This window comes from Balaenoptera physalus, assembly GCF_965194825.1.
Source record: "Balaenoptera physalus genome assembly, chromosome: 21".
In the NCBI taxonomy this organism is placed as follows: domain Eukaryota; kingdom Metazoa; phylum Chordata; class Mammalia; order Artiodactyla; family Balaenopteridae; genus Balaenoptera; species Balaenoptera physalus.
The window spans coordinates 38,210,335-38,227,239 of record NC_138902.1 but is presented as its reverse complement, the minus strand read 5'-3'; the positions used below and the strand labels follow the sequence as shown (position 1 = coordinate 38,227,239).

The 16,905-nt window shown below is 43.3% G+C and overlaps 1 protein-coding gene across 13 annotated transcripts in view; it reads right to left on the bottom strand.

Moving 5' to 3' along the window:
* MCPH1 (microcephalin 1) overlaps nt 1–16,523 on the bottom strand; it is a 348,745-nt gene extending 332,222 nt beyond the window's left edge. For 5 of the 13 annotated variants that reach the window (XM_082444087.1, XM_082444095.1, XM_082444089.1 and 2 more), the window contains exons 1-3: nt 16,072–16,521; nt 14,938–15,029; nt 11,582–11,700 (exon numbers count right to left, since the gene is read on the bottom strand). In XM_082444087.1, the coding sequence (XP_082300213.1) occupies nt 11,582–11,700; nt 14,938–15,029; nt 16,072–16,111 (251 nt within the window). In that variant the 5' untranslated portion in view covers nt 16,112–16,521. Of the gene's footprint in view, nt 1–11,581; nt 11,701–14,937; nt 15,030–16,071 lie in introns of all 13 variants that reach the window. The other 8 variants (XM_082444090.1, XM_082444086.1, XM_082444091.1 and 5 more) reach the window with 4 other exon arrangements.
* Between the last annotated feature and the right edge of the window lie 382 nt (nt 16,524–16,905).

Below are 16,905 nucleotides of genomic sequence, written 5' to 3'. Positions count from 1 at the left end.
ATGCGCACGCAGCAGCAGGTCGGCCCCAGGCCCGGCCCGGCCCGGCCCGCTCTGCCCGCCCGGCCAGGTCCCCGTCCTCTCCCAGGAGCAGGCACGTCACTGTGCCCACCGCTGCTCACCGATCTTGGAACGAGAGCGTGTGCATGCCATGCCGGGGAGACACGGAGAGCTGGCGGCAGGAAACCTTCCCAGCCCCACCGCCGCTAGGCGCCTCCCGAGGGCTGCCTGGAGGCCTCGGTTCCCGCAGGCCCTCTGCTCTCCACCCGCAGCCCCGACTCCGCCCAGGCCGCGCTGACCCCCGCGGCCCCTCCGCCAAGAGCCCCCGGACGCCCACCCCGGGGCCTTTGGATTTGCCGGTAAAAGGCCGACCACCTCCATCCTGAACCGTATCAGAGAACATGCTGGGGAAATAAAAACCTCTGGCACAAAGTAGGGACAATTTATGTGACTGGTGTGATGACCCGCCTTAATTTGTCAAATCCCAGTACACATGCCTTGGTCTATCACAAATACTGCTGTCAACAGTGAAATAAGGCTTTAAACCAAGTATCCTGGCCAGGGCTGCAGTGCAGACCCCCTGTAGAGTGGGGTGGGGATGACTGCCTTCTCCGCCTCCCAAGTGCTGCATCAAATGCTGCGCAGACCAAGGGGCACCCAGGACAGCAAAGCAAGCGTCTGGTGCTCAAGTGGCCTTTCCCCCGCATGTGTCAAACAGCAAAACCGCTTCGCAATGCCATGTCACGAGCTGGCGGGAAACGCATCTTTGGGCTGGAACCACAGGTGTCCGTGGGAACTCACTGACTCGTTATACACGGATGGCTGCAGAAACAAATGCGTGGCACGGATACAGGTACGTATCACCAACTCTGCCCACAAGAAGGCGTGGGACCAGCACCCCTCGGCAATGAGCATGCCCACCACCCAGGTTTTGGACTCAAGTACAATTTTTCCACTAAAAGGAACCAAGGCTCCTTGGAGAAAAGGCTGCATGCAGGGCCGGGAAAGAGAAAGTACAAGCTGAGCCTGGACTAAATTGTGTCAGAAGAGAAAAGAAGTGTTCAGGGAACGATGGAGAAATGATAAAATAATGACAATGACAAAAGTCAACTTGAACGGGCTACCACTGGCCAATGGAGGACAATTCAAACCTTAAAAGGAACAATGATAGTAACGGATTATAACCCACTGGATAAAGTACAGACACAGTGTGATGAGGGAGAGTTATTTACAGAGTGTGAAAGTCCCTCCGTCAAAAGCCACACTGACTAACTGCCAAGGGGGCACATTCACCCCAGTGGAGCGGCCTGGAAGGCACCACCAACAAACACAGAGAGGGACCACCCATCACCAGTCCCAGGTCATCCCTGCAAGACGCAGAACTCGGATCATCTCACCAGGAAGCACCAGACAGTCCCGACTCAGTCCCATTCGTAGCCTTCAACAGCATCACAGGCAGGAAAGCCGAAGACAGGCCGAGGAAGGGCTCCGGGGGAGAAAGACGGGGAGATGCAACAACCGGACACAACGTGGGTTTCTGGAGTGGAGTCGATGGCCGTCAAGTGTGTGACTGAACAGCCGGTGAGATCAGCGTGGACGGCCGCATTGTGGTTGTGCAAGGAAACATGCTTGTGTGTAGGAAGCACTAAAGGCAGGTGTGAGGGGCGGACTCTCAAACACGCAGGGATGTCACCTGAGAACTGTGTCCCCAGTTTTCTGTTTGTCTGTGACTGTTTAAAAAATGTAACTTCAACAACCTTCTCCAACTGAACTTAGAGGTGATGGTCAAGCTGACCTTCATTCCTTTCACCTTTATTTCTTCTTCCTTCAATATGGAAACGTGTGTCCAAAGGAAACATCAGAATTTTATCAACTGCAGTTACAGTTGTCTGCTCTTAGAAAGAACACACCCAGAAATAACCCAACAAAACGGGATTCTAGTGACACCTAGTGACCTTATGTATTTCATGAAAGTTCACATCCTCAGTGGAAAACACGAGCAATGGTCTGCACAGGCAGTTAATGATAGAAGAACGGATACATGACACAAAAAATAAAGGTCAGCTTGGCTGTTACCTCCAAGTTCTGTCAAAGGAAGTTCAAGCTCACTAAAAATCAAGGCAACGCAAATGAAATCAACTTTACCATTTCACCTACAAAGTAGGAAAGATTAAAAAGTCTGATAACTCACACTGCTAGAAAGAACGGAATTTGGCACATTCTTTCCAGAATGTAACTTGATAGCATCTATCAAAAGCTTAACTATGTAAGCCCTCTGAACCCAAAAGTCCATTTTTGGAATTTAAACCTATGGAAAGACTTATACCTCTGCAAGAAAGTAATGTACACAAAGGTTCAATGTTGCTCTATTTCTGATTGGAAAGAAAAAGAAGAAAGAAATGGAAAACTGCATACTCATTAATAGGAGATAGTTTACATAAATTACTGGGTATCTATTACAAAAGACCAATATATGTTTTAAAAAATAAGATACACCTCTATGTAAAAACATGGAAAAATGTTCTCTCTTATACTGTTAACTAAAAAAGCATATTTGCATTCCATGAAAAAAGAAACCTACTTATTTACTTGGATGTATATATACTAATGTGAGTGTATACATGCACGATTACACATTTTTTATATGCTCAGTAAAAAAGAATCTGAAACTATATACTCCAAATTCTCAATGGTAGGTTTCCCCCAACCGAGCGGAGTGCTGGAAGATAAGGCATAAGGTAGATTAAGTAGGGATTTTTCACTTTAAAAGTAGCACACATTTAAATATAAATATATTTAATTCAAAAGAAAGTTTGTTTTCAAGATAGCAGAAGGAAATCTAAAAATCAGTAATTAATTGTATGTAATAGTTAAAATCTGATTGTGTTACAACAAACAATAATAATAAGAAAAGAATTTGTATTAAAAATGTGATTAAATTAAAGAGACCTTAAGAGATGGCCTTCAGGTACAGTTACAGTTACTTTGTAGTTTCTATGAGTCCCTTGAGCTAAGCAGCGGCAGAGATGAGAAAGGGGGTAAAGAGGAAGGAAATTAGGGAACAGACCAGCAAAGGAGCAGGATAGCAGGAGAAAAACTGTTGGTGAGAGGTCCCACGTCAGGACTGGCTGAAGGCCTCACTTCAGGACAGGAGTGCCCAGCTGTCAGGTTACATGTTTGCCCAAGCTTCTCCATTAACTTCAAGCTTTCAGTAAAGGTCTATTTTTCTGTACCCACGTATCCATACAACCTTTTACTTGTAGCTCTGATATCTCCTCTGTTCATCAGCTGTTGGGACAAATGCTTCCTGAGCACCTACTATGTGTTAGGTGCTTACTGGAAACACAACTACAGAAGATGACAAACACGGAGGTTGTGCGTACAGTCTACATCATAATGGAAAGACCAAAATGCATGATTTGGTAGGTAGACAGACAGACACACAAATGAACAAATAAGTTATACCAGCACAAAAGAGAGTAACAAAGGGGGCTCTACTATAGATGGGAGAACAGAGAGAGCACTTCAGGGAAGGTGACCCTGAAATGGGACACACGTGAAGGAGCTAAGTCCAAAACAGGGTGAAGCAGAAGGAGAAGGAAGCAGAGCCAAACTGGCTGAAATAAAAAGCAGGTAAAGGAGGACTGACATACATATAACTTCAGCCCTTGAAGAAGAAGAGCAAAGCAAGGGGACAGAGTAATACTGAAATCATCCAAGAAAAATTTTCAGAAATAAAGACCTGAATCTCTTGAAAAGGCCAATCTAGAATTAGAATGATCAACTGGATCAATTAGAGACACAGTAAGAAAAGACCATTAAACTTTAAAAGAAAAAAACCAAATCCTTACAGCCCCCCAGCAGAAAGAATAATTTACAAGGAGAAAAAAATTAGACTGGCACCAGATGCTTCAAAAAGAACATACTAAGTTCCACTGTGTTTACTCCCAACAAACCAAATCTCCCACAAATAAATACACTATAAACTATAAGCCACACATTCTGGAAATACCAAAAAAACCCTCCAACTACCAGAAGGCTTTGGAGGCTAGGGAAAAACAAAAACCAAAAAACAAAAACAAGCACATTTTGAAAGGAAGCAAAAAAATAAAAAAAATCTGGGGCTTTACCCTGAAGTAAAACATGACAATCTCTACGGCAGTGGTAGTGATGGGCAGCTGCTGTCTTGGCCAAAGGAACGGGAGATAAAGAGCCTGGGCAGCTAAGGCCACCAGGAAATGATGCAAGGATCCAGGAAGCAAAAACCAGAGAAGGGGAACCTCAGATTCTGAGCATCAAAGCCCAAGCCCCTGGCTGAGCCCTGATCTGCATGTCCACGGGGCAGACAAGCAAGCCTGCAGCTAAGGCTTGAACTGCGCAAACCCAAGCAATGCAAGCACAGGCTGTAAAATGACAGTCCCCAGTTTACAGCTAAACAGTTCAACTGCTTGCTAAAACAGAATCAATACCCTTTGGCGTAATAGAAAAGAACCCAGAGTCTATGTAACATTTACAATGCCCAAAATACACCCCAAAGTTGTTTTACGGAAGAGTCAGGAAAATGTGACACGTCCTCAAGGAAAAAACAATCAACAGCCACCAGCCTCAAGATGCTGAAAGGACCAGACAAGGAATGGCTACAACTGCCCTCCACAGGGGATGGAAGGTACACTTGTAGTGCAAGACAGGGAGAGCAAAGACAGGAAATCTCAGCTGAAAAACAAAACACACAAACACACACAAAAAAGAATCAAGTGGAAATGTTCGAACTGAAATTCATTTAATTAATGGACTTAATGACAGAAGGGAATTGATGGAAAAAAGAGTCAATGAAATTGAAGAAAGATCAACTTGGAGAGAAAAAAGATGACTGAAAAATAATAAACAAAAACCAGGGCATTAGGGACAAGTGGGAAAATTTCAAGAACTTTATCACCCAGGAGAGACCGGCAAACCATGGCCCGCAGGCCACCCGGCCCACCACAAGGTCTTGTAATAAAGTTTTACTGCAACACAGCCACACCCATTTGTTTGTTCTTCTCCAGGGCAGGGAGCAGCTGAATAAAGACCATGCGGCCCACAAAGCCTAAAATATTTACTATCTGCCCCTTTACAGAGAAACTTAGCCAATTCCTGATATGCAGCTAGAGTAGTACCAGAAAAATAGGCAGGAAAGATATGTGAAGAAACAACAGCCCAAACTAATCATGTTTTTAGAAAAAAAATGTATAACCTCATACGTTAAAAAACTCAGCAAAATCTTCACAGAATAAGTTAAAAAGCACCACACTTAGACACTGAAACTTCTGAAAACCAAAGATAAGGAGAAAAACTTGAAAGAAGCCAGAGAGAAAGGACACATTACTTACAACACAGAAATTATTTAAAAGACTACAGGCTTCTCATGAGATACCAGAGGACAGAAGACTCTGGGAAAACACCTTTAAGCAGTTGGGGGGAAAAAAAACCTGTCACCCTGCAATTCTATATCCATTGAGAATACTATTCACAAATGATGATGGAATAAGGACATTTTCAGATGGAGAAAACCATGGAAATCTACTGTCATCTGATTAAAAGAAATGCTAGACTGCCAGAACTGAAGGGAGAAATAAACAATTTAACAAAAACATTTGGAGACTTCAATACCCCAATTAGTAACGGATAGAAATGGGACTTCCCTGGTGGCGCAGTGGTTAAGAATCCACCTGCCAATGCAGGGGACACGGGCTTGAGCCCTGGTCAGGGAAGATCCCACAGGCGCAGAGCAACAAAGCCCATGCGCCACAACTACTGAGCCTGCGCTCTAGAGCCCACGAGCCACAACTACTGAAGCCCACGCACCTCTTGCTGCTCCGCAGCAAGAGAAGCCACCGCAATGAGAAGCCTGTGCACTGCAATGAAGAGTAGCCCCCGCTCGCCGCAACTAGAGAAAGCCCGTGCACAGCAACGAAGACCCAAGGCAGCCAAAAATAAATAAATTAATTAATTAATTAAAAAAAAAAAAAGAACAGATCAAGAAAGAAACTTAGAAAACAGTATAAACCAACTAGATCTAACAGACATCTATATATGGAACATTCCATCCACAACAACAGAATGAATACACATTCTTCTCAAGTGCACATACAACATTCTCCGGGCCAGATCAAATGTTAGGGCATTAAAAACAAGTCTCAACTACTTTAAAAAAAAAAAAAAAACTGAAATAATATATGTTCTCTACCCATAACAGAATGAAATTAGATACCAAAAACAGAATGAACTTTGGAAGACTCACAAATATGTAGAAATTAAACAAGAAGTTACAAAATAACGAATGGGTCAAAGAAGAAATCACAAGAAAAAATGGTAAATACTTTGAAATAATTGAAAACAAAAATACAATATACCAAATTTCAAGAGATGCAGCTAGAGCAGTGCTTAGAAGGAAATTTATAACTATAAACACATATTAAAAAAGACTAAAGATTTCAAATGAATAATCTAATGTTCTGCCTAAAGAAATAAGAGCAAACTGAACCCAAAACAAGCAGAAAGAAGGAAATAATAATTATAGTGGAAATTTAAAAAGCACAGAAAAACAATGGAGGAACATCAACAAACCAAAAGTTGGTTCTTTGACAAGATCAATGAAATTGACAAGCCTTTAGCTTAGACTGATCAAGACAAAAAGAGAAGTGATTACTAAAATCAAGAATGAATCACTACTGACCTTATCAAAATAAAAAGGATTATTACAGAATACTACAAACAAGTATATGCCAACAAATTAGACAACCTAGATGAAGTGAACGAATCCTAGAAAGACACAAACTACTCAAACTGACTCAAGAAATAGAAAATGTGAATAAACCTATAACAAGAGTTTGAATTAGTAATCAATAACCTTCCCACAAAAACAAGCCCAGGCCCTGATGGCTTCACTGAAGTTCTACCAAATGCTTGAAGAATTAACATCAATTCTTACAAACTTCAAAAGACAGAAGAACACATCCCAACTCATTCTATGGTGCCAATACTGCCTGACACCAAAACCAGAAAAAGTCATCACAAGTATTGACCAATATCCCTTATGAATACAGATGCAAAAATAAAAGTAAATAAAAGTACTAGCAAATTGATCCAGCAATTAAAAAAAAAAAGTATACACATAACCAAGCAGGATTTATCCCAGGAATGCAAGATTGGTTCACCATATAAAATCAATCAATCTAATACACCACATTAATGGAATGAATGAAAAAAACCACATGAATATTTCAATAATTGCAGAAAAAGAATTTGACAAAATCCAACATCCTTTAATGATAAACAAACTGAAACAAACAAAAAAAACTAGGAATAGAAGGAAACTTCCTCAACCTGACAAAGGGCATCTATAAAAAACAAAAAAATCCGAAGTTAACATCACACTTAATAGAGAAATACAGAAAGCTTTTCTCCGAAGACTGGGAGCAAGACAAGGGTGGCTACTCTCACCACTTCTATTCAATGTCGTGCTGGAGATTATGGTCAGGGCAATTAGAAAAGAAAAGGAAATATAAGGCATCCAGATTGGAAAGGAAGAAGTAAAACTATCGCTGTATACAGATTACACAACACTGTATACAGAAAATCCCAAGGAAATCACAAAAACACTTTGAGCTAATAAACAAGTTCAGAAAACTTGCAGAATACAAGATCAACATACAAAAGTCAGTTACATTTCTATATTTTAACAACTAAACAATGAAACAATTCCATTTACAATAGCATCAAAAAGAAAAAAAAAGTATGAATAAATTTAACCTAAGAGGTATAAGGTTTGCACCCTGAAAACTACAAGGCATCACTGAAAGAAATTAGACGGCCAAAAAAATGAAAACACATCCAACGGCCACGGATTGCAAGATTAAATACTGTTAAGATGGCAACACCTACCTAATTAAAGACTCAATGCAATCTCTATCAAATATTAGTTGCCCTTTTCTTCCCCCTGAAGTTGAAGCTAATCCTAAAATTCATACAGAAATGCAAGGGAATTGGAAGAAGCAACCAATCTTGAAAAATCAAAATTGGAGGAGCCACACTTCCCAACTTCAAAACTTACTGTAAAGCTACAGGAATCCAGACTGTGGTGCTGGCATAAAGATACACACAGATCAATGAAACAGAATTGAGAATCCAGATATAAACCCATGTATCTATGGTCAATTAATTTTCAACAAGGGTACCAAGACAACTGACTGGGGAAAGAACAGTCTATTCAACAAATAGTGCTGGGAAAACTGGACAACCACATGCAAAACAGTGAAGGTGAAGCCTTACCTCACACCATGTGCAAAAATTAACTCAAGTATAACTGCAGACCTAAATGTAAGGATAAAACTATAAAACTTAGAAGAAAGCATAGGTGTACATCTTTACATCCTGGGATTAGGCAATGATTTCTAAGATGTGACATTTAAAACACAAGCAACAAAAGAAAAAAACAGATACAATGGACTTAAGAAAAATTTAAAAACTTTTGTGCTTCAAAGGATATCAACAAGAAAGTGAAAAAATAACGCACAGAAAGGGAGAAAATGTTTGTAAATATTATATCTGATAAGGGTATTATATCCAGGATAAAGAGCTCTTACAACTCAACAAGAAAAATAACCCAATTTAAAAAAAATGGACAAAGTATTTGAATAGACATTTCTCCAAATATACAAAAAGCCAGTAAAACCACAAGAAGCTGCTCAACATCACTGCTCATTAAGGAAATACAAATCAAAACTACAGTGAGATACCACTTCACATTCACGACAATGTCTATAAACATAAAAGAGGGATAAAAACCCTCATACGTTACTGGTGGGAATGTAAAATGACGCATCCAATCCAAAAAATAGTTTGGCAGTTCCTCAAAAAGCTAAACAAGTAGTTTCCACGTGACTCATCAATTTCATTCCTAGGTGCATATATACCCAAGAGGATTGAAAATATATATTCATACAAAAACTTGTACACAAATGTTCAAGGCAGCATTACTCATAATAGCTAAAAAGTGCAAATAACCCAAAGGTCCACCTGCTGAAGATAAGCAAAACATGGTACATCCTTATAATTCAGCCACTCAAAGGAATAAAGTACTGACACAGGCTACAACACGAATGAACCTCTAAAACATGTGCCAAGTGAAAGAAGCCGAACATAAAAAGCCACATATTGTACGATTACACTTACACGAAATGTCCAGAACAAGCAAATTCAGAGAGACAAAGCGTAGATTAGTGGTTGCCAGGGGGTGGGGCTAACGGAACAATGGGGAGTGACTGCTAATGGCTATGGAGCTCATTTTGGAGTGACACAAATGTTCTTGAATTAGGTAGCGGTAATTGCTACAAATCTTTGTGAATAGAATATATTAAAAACCACTGAACTATATACACTCAAAGGGTGAGTTTTATGGGATGTGGACTTTATCTTAATTAAAAAAAAGAAGAAATGCCAAACATAATAATTCACACTGAAAGGAAATAAGACCAGAGGAAACTCAGATCCTCAGAAACGAGGAGCAAGAGTCAATATATGGATAAATACGAGACAATTTTTTCTCTTAGTTTACTTAAAATACAGACAACTGTTGAAAGCAAAATGACAACACTGCCCTGTGAGCTTATAATGCATATAGATGTAATACACATGACAACACTAACATAAAGGATGGCAGGGCAGAAGCAATGGACACAATTACCAGGTTTCTGTATTTTACGTGAAGTGGTACAATATTAAGTCTAAGTAGACTCGGAAGTTAAGGATCTATTTTGTAATCCCTAAAGCAATCACTACAAATAAAAAAAAAGAATGGAAAGAGTTTTAGTTTAAAAACTAACAGATCAAATAGTCCAAAGGAGGGAAGGAAAAGGGAAGAAAAGGAACAAATGTATTTCCTGCCTTTGCTCGAAAGGCCAAGAAGCAGTGATACTCCATGGCCGCGAGCCCACCAGCACCACATCTTAGTCTCTGACACTATTCCCCACTCAAAGGAATCACGGTCTCTGCAGAAACGGCTGACGCCAAGGCTGGGGTAGAGCAGGTACAAGGTGTCAGACGGGACATGTCACCATGACAGAAGAATCAGCTGAAGGGGCTCCCTCTATCCAAATCTGAACAATCTGAGCACCAAACAGACAGTAATGAACTACAAGCCCCTGAAAAATATAGGAACCTGGCAGTTGACACTAACCAGTTAATCAATCAGTGTGGGAGAAGAGAACGCTCTTTACTATAGTACACAGCTGGGCACAGCCGGGGGAAACAGGAGGAAGTGCTGAACTTGGAAAATAGGTGTCTTGTGAGATTCAGAGTTAAGGTTGGTTCAGGCAAGAATCATCACCAATGCTACACCTGGAGGGTAGGGGGAGCAGAATGTCTGCATGATCTTCAATTGCCTTCCCACAGGTAGCTTATCAGTCTCAAGGGAAACAACAGTCATTACACAGCGGAAAAAGCAGCAAACACCTTGCCAGGTAACCAAAATTAACATGCAGATGAACACTGCAGGTCTCTGGGTAGGCACACCTCACTCATGGAGCCTTCTGGGTGGGAAACCATAACCTGAGTCTAAACATGGGGCACAGGTCACATCCAAACTGAAGAACATCTCATTTTAAACAAAAGGGTGGAGAGTGAGGCTGGAGTTTTCAAAACTGCCCAGGCCACAGAAGATAAAGAAATGGAATCAATGGCCATGCCTTACTGTTAGAGTTTTTTAAATTAATAGCCTTTATTCTTTTAGAGCAGCTTTACACATCAACAGCCAAAGTCTATGCCTTACATTTTACATCACTGCTTTCATGTAAATTCACTCTAGTTTTCTAGAAAAGCAGCAGTATGACTCCTTTACATCTGGATTTCAGGGAACTCGATTTACATCATCTGAAACCCCACTACTTCTGACCTCAACCTCCTCCTAAGCTTTCTCTCGACCACTCCTGTATGGCCTCAACTGTGTCCCTCAAGTTCACATGAAGTCCTAACCCCCCAGTACCATAGGATGTGACTGTAGTTGGAAATGGGGCCTTTAAAGAGACAGTGAAGGTTAAATGAGTCATTGGGGTGGGCCCTAACCCAGTGAGACTGGTGTCCTTATAAGAAGAGGAGATGAGGACAAAGAAACACGCAGGCCAGGTGAAGACACAGAAATAAGATGGCCATCAGCAAGCCAAGGAGAGGCCTCATAAGAAACCAACCCTGTGGACACCTTCATCTTGGACTCCTAGCCTCCAGAACTGTGAGAAATAAATTTCTGCTGTTTAAGTCTGCAGTCTGTGGTATTCTGTTACAGCTGCCCTAGCAGACTAACACAATCTGCTTCCTTACTGTTTCCTGAACACACCACACATACCCCGTTCCCAGGGCCTCTGGGCAGGCTAGGAGTTATACCACACCCATCTTGCGACTCAGGAAACTGAGGATGTTAAAAGACCCTAGTAACAGGCAGAGAAAAGATGGCAATCAAACTTTATCTGGTTCTGTGATTCATGCAAAATACCTCCACACTCTACCAATACTAGATAACTTAAGGGTGAAAAAACCAAAAGATATGACTTACTTTTCAACCCAGAGCACTGAGACGAGCTTCACGCCTCTCTTCCGTGCTTTGGCCCAGGTGCTCTGGTACCCGTCTTTGAACACGACGTGAGTCACTTGTTTGTTGAAAGTTTTTGAAACCTGCAGACAAAATGCAGAAAACAAAAGGTAAGTTACTGTTATACTATTTTCACACAGTTTCTTAAGTACAAGCCAGTGTCACTCCTGTGACACTGCATTTGCAAAAAAAAAAGCAACAAAATAATTAGCAAACAGTATCAAAGTACAAAAAGGATAATACATTCCTACCACTTGAGTTTGGTTAACAACAAAAAGTCAATCATTATTATTCACTACATTAACAAAGTAAAAGAGAAAAATCACAACCATCTCAATATATGCCAAAAACGCATTAAAGTTTAAGAGTTTATTCATGAGGAAAATTCATAGTCAATTAGGATCTGAAAGTTGGTACAAAACTGCATGATGGGAAATGCTAAAAGCCTTCCGTTGAGAAGAGGGTCCAGATGAGGGTGCCTGGTATCTCCATTCTATTCAACTGGCCCCAGCCAGCGCAGTACGGCAAGAAAAAGAAATAAAAAGTGTTAGGAGTAGGAACGACAGAAATAAAACAGTCCTGGGCACATAAGGTGCAATTGTGCACACTGTTAAAATCCCCCAAACGCCACAGAATTCATAAATGAGTTTGTGAGAAACTCACTGAGAAAACTTACTGTTTTCTGGACACAAGGTGGTTACGCAAAAATGAACGATTTCTATGTAACAGTGGCAGTTAGAAAAAAGAATTCAAAAGATACCATTTATGACAGCATCAAAAATAACTGGAGAAAATTATAAAACGTTCCTGAAAAAAATTAAAGAAACCCGAATCAACAAAGGCATACATCATGTTCATGGGTTAGAAGATTCCATTTTATAAAAATGTCAGTTCTCTCCGTACTAGTCTGTTGTTGTCAATCCAATACCAATCAAAATCCCAAAAAAGCTTCATGTTGTAAACTGACAAACTGACTCTAAAATGTTATTTGGAAAGGCAAAAGGCTAAGAATAGCCAGGACACCTTGAAGAGCAAGGAGAAGACTTATGAAGAGTTATTATAAAGAGTAATTAAGACAAGGTGGTTTGTCGTGAGAACAGACTGTATGGACACAGAAACATGGTTACCTGACTGATGACAAAGGTGTTACTGTGCAGCCTGGCTAAAGGACAGTCTTTTCAATCAAGAGTGTTGAGATGAATGACCACCCACATGGGAAAAAATGAAACTACTTCACACCATATGCAAAAATTTAAATCTAAATGTGAAAGGCAAAATGATAAAGCTTCTGGAAAGTAACGGAGAAAAATCCTCATAACCTCGGTGGAGAAACAGATTTTTTAAAACAAGATACACACACAAAAGCTCACAATAGAGAATAAACTACTTTACAATTATCATCAAAAGACACCGTTAAGAAGGTGAAAACGCAAGCCACAGAGTGACAGAAAATACTGCAATTCACATGGCTGACAAAAGGGTCAACGGAAAAATATAGAGAATGCTTACAAATCAAGAAGAAAAAGAAAAACCCAATGGAAATATTAGCTGGAGACTTGAACAGGGTTTTCAAAATAAATATGTGAAGATGTGCAGGAAAATGCAAATTTAAACCAGCATGCTATGCCACCAGAAATGCACCAGGAAGACTGAAGGTAAAGACAGACCTAACCAAGCAGATACAGCAGTGGAGCTTTTATATGCTGGCAGAATGATAAACTGATTCAAATACTGCAGAAAAATGCTAGGAAATCATTGATAGTTTCCTCAGATGTGACAACGGTCTTCCATCACACAGAAGATGTCCTTGTTCTTAAAGATGCAGACGAAATATACTGAGGGGCAAATTATCCTACCTGCAACCTACTTTCAAATAGCTGAGGAAAAAAATACACATATAAATATACAGTTCAGAGAGACAGAGTCAAAGCAAGTATGTAAAGATGTTAATTGCTGGATCTATGTTCACTGCACTAGTCTTTCAATTTTTCTATTTGAAAATTTTCTAAATAAAGGTGGGGAAAAAAAAAAAGATTCAAGAGATCTAAGACCTTAGCACTACTCTCAAAAGCCATTCTGCCAATTCCTGTGTCCCACGGCTTTGTTTCTCAGCCACAGTAACACGTGCAGCCCAAGTCTGCGGTCGGTATCATCAGGCGGAAGCTCTCCCGGATTCCTACCTTCCAGTGTCAGAAAAAAGGTGTCTTCTCAGGTTCACAAGCAAGCCCCACCCTGCATTCTGACCGTCCTCCACCCTATCTGCTCCCGGCCTTTACATCTGGTCTCGTCAGGGCAGGGACTAGGGTGAGTCAAGGGAAATTCGGGAGCACGTACTGCCTGACGGTGAATGCCGCCTTGCAGTTTACCTTATGCCCTTGCTTCACCCTAATCCCTGCCCTGCCTTCAATGCTATCTTACCCGTATTAATCTCTCCCTTCACCAGCCTATCGGCCACCCTCCCCCAAATCCCAACATCCACACACACACACACACACACACACACACACACACACACACACACACACACAAATAAACTCTGTTCACAGCTGAACCCACTCAGAGAGCGTCTGCCTCCACCATCTCCGTTCCTCGGGTCTCCGTGATTCCCGGGCTAATTTCCACCCGCTTCACCCAGTTCACTGACAACTGCGATAGGCCCAGCACTGACCTTACAGTTCTCAAGCCTGAAGAATACTTCCCACTCTTAACTTAAGATTCGATAGTGTTTTAAAAGTCCATCTTTGAAGGCCGTCCCTCCTCCAACTTCCAGGCTTGTTTTCTGGATTCCCCTGGCATCCTTCTCCGCCTGGTTCCATGGCTCCCACCGGCGGCCCCTGAAATACTAAACAGGCTCCACCTGCAGCACTTTTCATGCTAACTACCTGGGTCATCACCACACCAGTGGCTTCACCTGACCCTTAAGGCCTCGACGCCTAAACCGTTATCTCTAGCCCTGAAAATCTCAAGCTCCAGGTTTGTACATCCGAATGTCTATCAGATACTTCCAGTGTACCCCAAATCCACAACGTTTCCGTTAAAGAACAGTTCCTTTCCCTGTATCCCGCACTTTCATCAACAGCAGCATGCAGCCAATGGCAGGACCAATATTTTTATCCTCAAGCTCTCCTCTCCCATCACCCACAAGCCCAACTGTTCTCAATTCTTCATACCATGGTTTTCTTCTTCCTCCTGCCATTTACCCACTGTCTTCTTTGTCCTTCGTGTTCTAAGTAAAGATTCTCAAAATAAGAAAACGCAAGTAGATCTCCGTATGTTTCAGAGGGCTGTCAGACGCAGCACTGGTAAAATGAATTTCCTACCTTTGCCCCCATGTCCGCAAGTTGATCTGTAAATGTCTTTGAATAATTTTCTGTTCCACTGGCTGACCACACTTCTACATAGGCCACAACATCTGAAAATAAACAAGATACTAGCGTGAAATATATCTGATATTCCAGCATACCTCGCCCAAGGGTTTCCATAGATTTTTCTCTTGTTCTATTTACATTCAAAAGTAAGTTTTACATTTCTTCTGTTAAAAGCCTATTCAAAATAGTATTAGTGCTATTAGAGTTTTTAAAATTTCAAAGGGAAAACAACTTTACTCATACACACGTCACCGTTTACATTCTCAACGGGATGGTCTTCCCAAATTCCTAAAACCAAAGCCGAACCTTTTCTAGTGCAAGAGCCTGTTTTCTGTAAAGAACCAGAGAGCAAACAGCTGAGGCTCTGAGGGCCATACCAGCCACTCAATTTCACGGCTGTCGCACAAAAGCAGCCAAAGACAACACACTAATGGGCAAGCATAGCTGTGTTGCATCAAAACTTTATGAACAAGGCAGTCTGGGTTTGATATAATTTTCATCTGTCCTCCCGTCTTCTGTTCCCCCGCCCCAAGCCATGTAAAAAAGGCAAAAAGCATTCTTCACCGGCAGGCCCTACAGAAAACGAGCATCAGGCAGGATCCAAGGGGCAGGGAGCGTAGCTGGTGGGCGCCGCTCCGACCCTGATGCTCTCCAGGTGTGCCCGGAGGCGGTGATTCCTCACTCAGCGGCCGAGACGCCAACGCTGACAGAGGCACGCGGGGGGCGCTACCCTTTCTTCCCCCGATCTCACTACTGCCCCTACCCCCCCCCAATCCACCTGGCCAGAGACGCCAGACCCAGAAAACGCTGAAAATCAAATCCACCCACGTCTCCCGCCCCGCCGCGCGTCTGCACCGCCGGCCCCACCGGACCGAACCCACGTGGGGCGACCCCGGCACTGGGCTCGGAGACACACCCCACCCCACACGGGTGGTCCCGGCACCGAGGCCGGGGACAGCCCCCCCAGCCCCCGGGCCGACTTCCGGGAGGGCCAGGCAGCAGGCCCCGCGCGTCCCGCGAGCCCGGTCCCCGCGCCGCCCGACCCCGGTACCCGTCCTTAAGCCGGCTCGACCCCCACCCGCTCACCTTTCAGGACGGGGCCCCCGAGGGTCTCGGGGGCCGCCATGAGGGGCGGCGGGGAGCGCGCCGCTGCGGAGCCGCGAGCCTGACGGAGCGGCGGCGCTGAGCATGCGCAGCGCGAGCGCGCGCCGCTCAGCTCCGGCTGCGCGGAAATCCGCTGCTCCGCGTTTTCTAAACCGCCGATGGGAGGGCGCGGTGGGGGACTAAGGCCCACCCTCGCGAGAAGTGGAGACAAGCTCTTCTTGCCCAGACTCGCATCGCCCGCAGGTCTACGCTGCGGGTCAGGTCACGCGCGGGGACCTCGGGCCTCCGATATCCGCAGGGGGCCCCGGATCTCCTGTTCCCGCCTGGGGGAGGGGGTGTCCCGCTTGCCTGGCCGCCCCCTCGAGCTCTGCGCCCGCAAATCCCGGAGCGGATAAATCCTGGCTGGAGCGGGCGAGCCCGACTCTCAGGAGCAGCCCGGCCGCCGGCCGCTCTGCCTCCGGGTTTCAAACCTCCCGCCCGCTCCCCTGCAAGCCCCGCCCCCGCCTGCAGGCCCCACCCCCCCCCCGAGGGCTGCGCGCATGCGCCCCGGGGGAGACTGTCCCAGCCCCCAGCTTCCCGGCGGTGACGTTTAGGGAGGGGAAGGTCTTGCCCACCTGTTGATAAGTTCTCTGTTTAATCTCCCTGAAACACCGAATCAGTTAAAGGACCCATGCCGTCTGTAGTGTAAAAAGTTTCATTTTCAGTGACCTGAGTACCATCTTTGTGTTCTACCATGTAGGATATAATCTATTCCCAAGCTTAAAGAAAAGCGTAATCTTAAAGGGATTCCCTTATAACCGAATGGTTAGAAGAACA